Source organism: Buceros rhinoceros, unplaced genomic scaffold, assembly GCF_000710305.1.
Source record: "Buceros rhinoceros silvestris isolate BGI_N320 unplaced genomic scaffold, ASM71030v1 scaffold26756, whole genome shotgun sequence".
Classification (NCBI taxonomy): domain Eukaryota; kingdom Metazoa; phylum Chordata; class Aves; order Bucerotiformes; family Bucerotidae; genus Buceros; species Buceros rhinoceros.
In genome coordinates, this window is record NW_010419674.1 from 959 (window position 1) to 4487 (window position 3529).

General features: G+C 60.9%; 1 protein-coding gene across 1 annotated transcript in view; it reads right to left on the reverse strand.

Moving 5' to 3' along the window:
* Nucleotides 1-3505, reverse strand: part of LOC104495986 (atrial natriuretic peptide receptor 2-like) — a gene marked incomplete at both ends in the record, with an annotated part of 4318 nt that extends 813 nt beyond the window's left edge. The window contains 12 exons of the mRNA XM_010139041.1: nucleotides 139-207; nucleotides 317-440; nucleotides 622-768; nucleotides 882-1050; nucleotides 1131-1286; nucleotides 1360-1519; nucleotides 1596-1667; nucleotides 1936-2040; nucleotides 2185-2262; nucleotides 2573-2647; nucleotides 3195-3315; nucleotides 3426-3505. Of these exons, the coding sequence (XP_010137343.1) occupies nucleotides 139-207; nucleotides 317-440; nucleotides 622-768; nucleotides 882-1050; nucleotides 1131-1286; nucleotides 1360-1519; nucleotides 1596-1667; nucleotides 1936-2040; nucleotides 2185-2262; nucleotides 2573-2647; nucleotides 3195-3315; nucleotides 3426-3505 (1356 nt within the window). The remainder of the gene's footprint in view (nucleotides 1-138; nucleotides 208-316; nucleotides 441-621; nucleotides 769-881; nucleotides 1051-1130; nucleotides 1287-1359; nucleotides 1520-1595; nucleotides 1668-1935; nucleotides 2041-2184; nucleotides 2263-2572; nucleotides 2648-3194; nucleotides 3316-3425) is intronic.
* Nucleotides 3506-3529: the final 24 nt, after the last annotated feature.

Consider the following 3529-nt stretch of genomic DNA (forward strand, 5'->3'; position numbering starts at 1 on the left):
CCCCGGCAGCCCCGACACCACCATGTAGGCATCCCCAATGGTTTCCACCTGCGGGGTCAGAGGGAACGAGCACACCCTGGGCTCCTCGCCACCTGCCTTGCTTTGGGGTGGGGCTGTCCTTACTCACCCCCGCCTCACCTTATAGACGTCAAAGTTGTCAATGATGGCATCAAAGCAAGTGTAAAGATCATTCAGCAGCGTCACGACCTGGATGGAGGAAGGGTGCGTGTGGGGCTGGGCGTGGACACGTTCCCTCAGCCCCAGGGATGGTGCGGACAGTCCTACACGGGGGCTGCCCACCAAGCCCTGCTCTCACCTGCATGGGGGTGCTCTCCGCTGAGAGGGCAGTGAAGCCCACAATGTCGCTGAAGTAGATGGTGACACTGTCGAAAGCCTCGGCCCGCACCGTCTCCCCACGCTTCAGCTGCTCTGCCACAGAGCTGGTGAGGACAGAGGGGATGGCAGTGGGCTCCCAATCCAAACCCCCTGTTCCTCCTGTGTCCCTTGCCCTACACCAGCATGGAGAGCTGGCAAGGGACCCAATCCTTGTGCAGCAGCAGGTGCACGCTGACTCCATGCCAGCCCCCCAGACCCACATGCTCCCATCTCTCCCTTTCTCACTGGGGCAGAATCTGGTAGAGGAGGTTCTCCGCCTTCCGCTTCTCCTCCAGGTAGGCCTGCGTCCGCTCCTCCACCAGCTTTTCCAGATTGTTGGCATACTGCTCCATGCGCGACAGCAGGTTGTCCAGGATGCTGGTGCTGCCCTCCCTGCCGAGGTGCAGGCAGCTGGCATCACAGGAAGATGTGCCCCCCCAACCACTGCCCCCATGGCCGTCTCCACTCCCGCCCAGGGCCATCTTCCCTGCCCATCAGCCACTCACTTGTTGAATCTACGGATGAAGATCTTGATCTGGCTGAAGTCGGGGCGTTCTGCCGGCTCCTGTGCCCAGCAGCGCTCCATCAGCACTGCCAGCTCCTCGCTGTGCACTCCAATGTCAATGGAGGGACGGAAGAAGGGCTTCTGGCTGTTACAAACCTTCTGCACAATCTCTGCCAGGAGGTGGCTGACGGTGAGCACTGGACCTCCCTGGTGGGGACAGGACCAGCCCACACCTACCACCCACCCTCACCTTTGGGGCTCAGGTCCATGCCCTCAATGTAGAAGGGGCCATTGCGCAGGGCGATCTCCTGCACGATGATGCCGAAGCTGTAGACATCAGCTTTCTGCATGCCTGGGGAGGGCAGGTGGCCCTTCTGCAGCAGCTCCGGGGCTGTCCACAGCTTCTCTGGTGGGACACAGCCATGGGGTGGTGAGGCAGGGCCACCCCATCCCCCTGGTACCCATGATCTGGCACTCACTGGCATAGAGGGCATGCGTGTCCTCGCCATCACAGGGTGAGCGGAAGCTGGCCAGCCCATAGTCGGTGATCTTCAGCACAAAGCGGCTGTCCACCACGCAGTTGGACGACTTGAGGCTGCCGTGGTGGCCGATGATGCTGTTGTGCAGGAAAGCCATTCCCTGGGATAGATGGACATAGTGAAGCTGGCATGCCTCAGGCACCTCCCCCAGCCCCCCATGCCCCTCACTTGGGTACCTTGACGATGTCATTGATGAGGGAGTAGCGAAACATCCAGTCCAGGTTGATACTCTCGTTCTCCAGGACATCCTGGGGCAGCACATTGAGTGGACCCCACCAAGCACCCATGGTATGGTGGCACCAGCACCAGCCTCACTGAGCTCCCAGCTGCAGGAGTGCTCTGTGGCACCCACCCCCTCCCCTCCACCAGTCTCTGACGTCTACTCTGGCAGCTCTGCTGCAGGTCTTGTAAGGCTTGGGTGGCCACCAGCACTTACAGCCCTGTCCTCAATGCCCAGCCCAGCCAGATCGCCATGAGAGTCTAAGTGTCACCCCTGGTGTCCCCAAGCACCCCTACCTGCAGGCTGCCCCGTGGGCAGTACTCGGTGACAATGCAGATGTTGGGGGGGTCAATGCACGCTCCAATGAAGCGGGTCAGGTGGTTGAACTGGATGTCCCGCATCTGGAAGAGGAAGTGGAGCCAAGATGGGCTTGAGGTCAGAGAGGACTGGCTGCTGCACCCACCAGCCCACCCCACTGCCAGCATAAGCCCCTGCCCCTGCACCCCCAAGCAGGGTGTCCACCCCAGCCCAGACCCTAAACCTACATGTTTCAGCTCGAAGAGCACCTGCCGTGTCAGCTCAATGCGCTTCTTGTTGATGTGCTTGATAGCCACCACGTTGCCCTGGAGTGCCATGGAAGGGGAAGAGGTCAGCACCCTCTGGGTGCATTTGAGGAGGGGGGCTTGAGACATCACTTCAGTTGCCGAAGGGTGACAAACGGCTGCCAAGTGATAAGGCTGCTCTTGTTGATGTGCTTGATAGCCACCACGTTGCCCTGGAGTGCCATGGAAGGGGAAGAGGTCAGCACCCTCTGGGTGCATTTGAGGAGGGGAGGGAGGTGCCAGCATCCGATGGGCTGGGGGTGCAGCTAAAGGGGAGCACCCCAGCAGGGCTGGAGGGATTCAGGCTCAGATCCCTGCCCGCTGTACTGACCTTAAAGTGGCCGGTGTTGGCAAAGATCTGGTACTTGCCATGGGTGGTCATCAGGGAGCCGTAGCTGGAGCCACGCTGCAGGGACGGAGGGGGTTAGGAACGGGGACCTTGGGGCAGGATGTGACAGGCACCAATGAAGCAGGGCAAGAACCCAGGAGCAGGCAGGAGATGGTGTGGGATAAGCTCTGAAGGACTAGGACATGCTCTGTAGGGAGGGTGAAGACTATAGCATGGGGTATGGTTTGCTGCAGGGATGCAGGGTGTAGGGGAACGGGTAAGGTGTGGCTGCATAAGGGATGGAGGACCACAGAGGGAGCTGAGTAGGTATGGTGCTCTGAGGGGATTCAGGGCTGTGCAGGGGATGGATCACGTGTGGCTCTGCAGTGGATGGAGGGTCCTGCAGGGGATGGATGAAGCACGGCTCTATAGGGGATGGAGAGCTATGCAGGGATGGAGGGCTGTGTAGGGGGTGGATGCAATGGAGCTGTGGCTCTGTAGGGGATGGAGGATCTGTAGAGGATCCACAAGGGAGAAGCACTGTGCAGGGAGGGAGGGCAGTACAGTGGCAGGGGCAGGGGCAGGGGCAGGAGAAGGATGGTGCCCCAGGGCTGGCAGCTCTCACCAGAGACAGGGTGAGCCGGCTGCCCGCTGCCTTGTGGTACCGCTCCGGGCTCCCGAATTGCAGCTCATCCCAGCGGATCCTCCAGAGCATGCTGGCAAGCTCCTTCTCCAGCATCAACTTTCTGGGGGGTATATGGGGCTCAGGCCCCCATAGTCCCCCTGCCCTGCCTGCTCCCCGCCAGGCTGAGGGGTGCCTGGTGCCCAGGCAGAGGCTCCCTCAGCTCCAACTGACCTGAATATGAGGAAGCTGGAGATGCCAAACATGACGAAGGTGAGGCCGGTGCCCAAAGCCACGATAGCCAGCATGGAGAGGGGGGCTGCAGGCAGGAGGGGGTG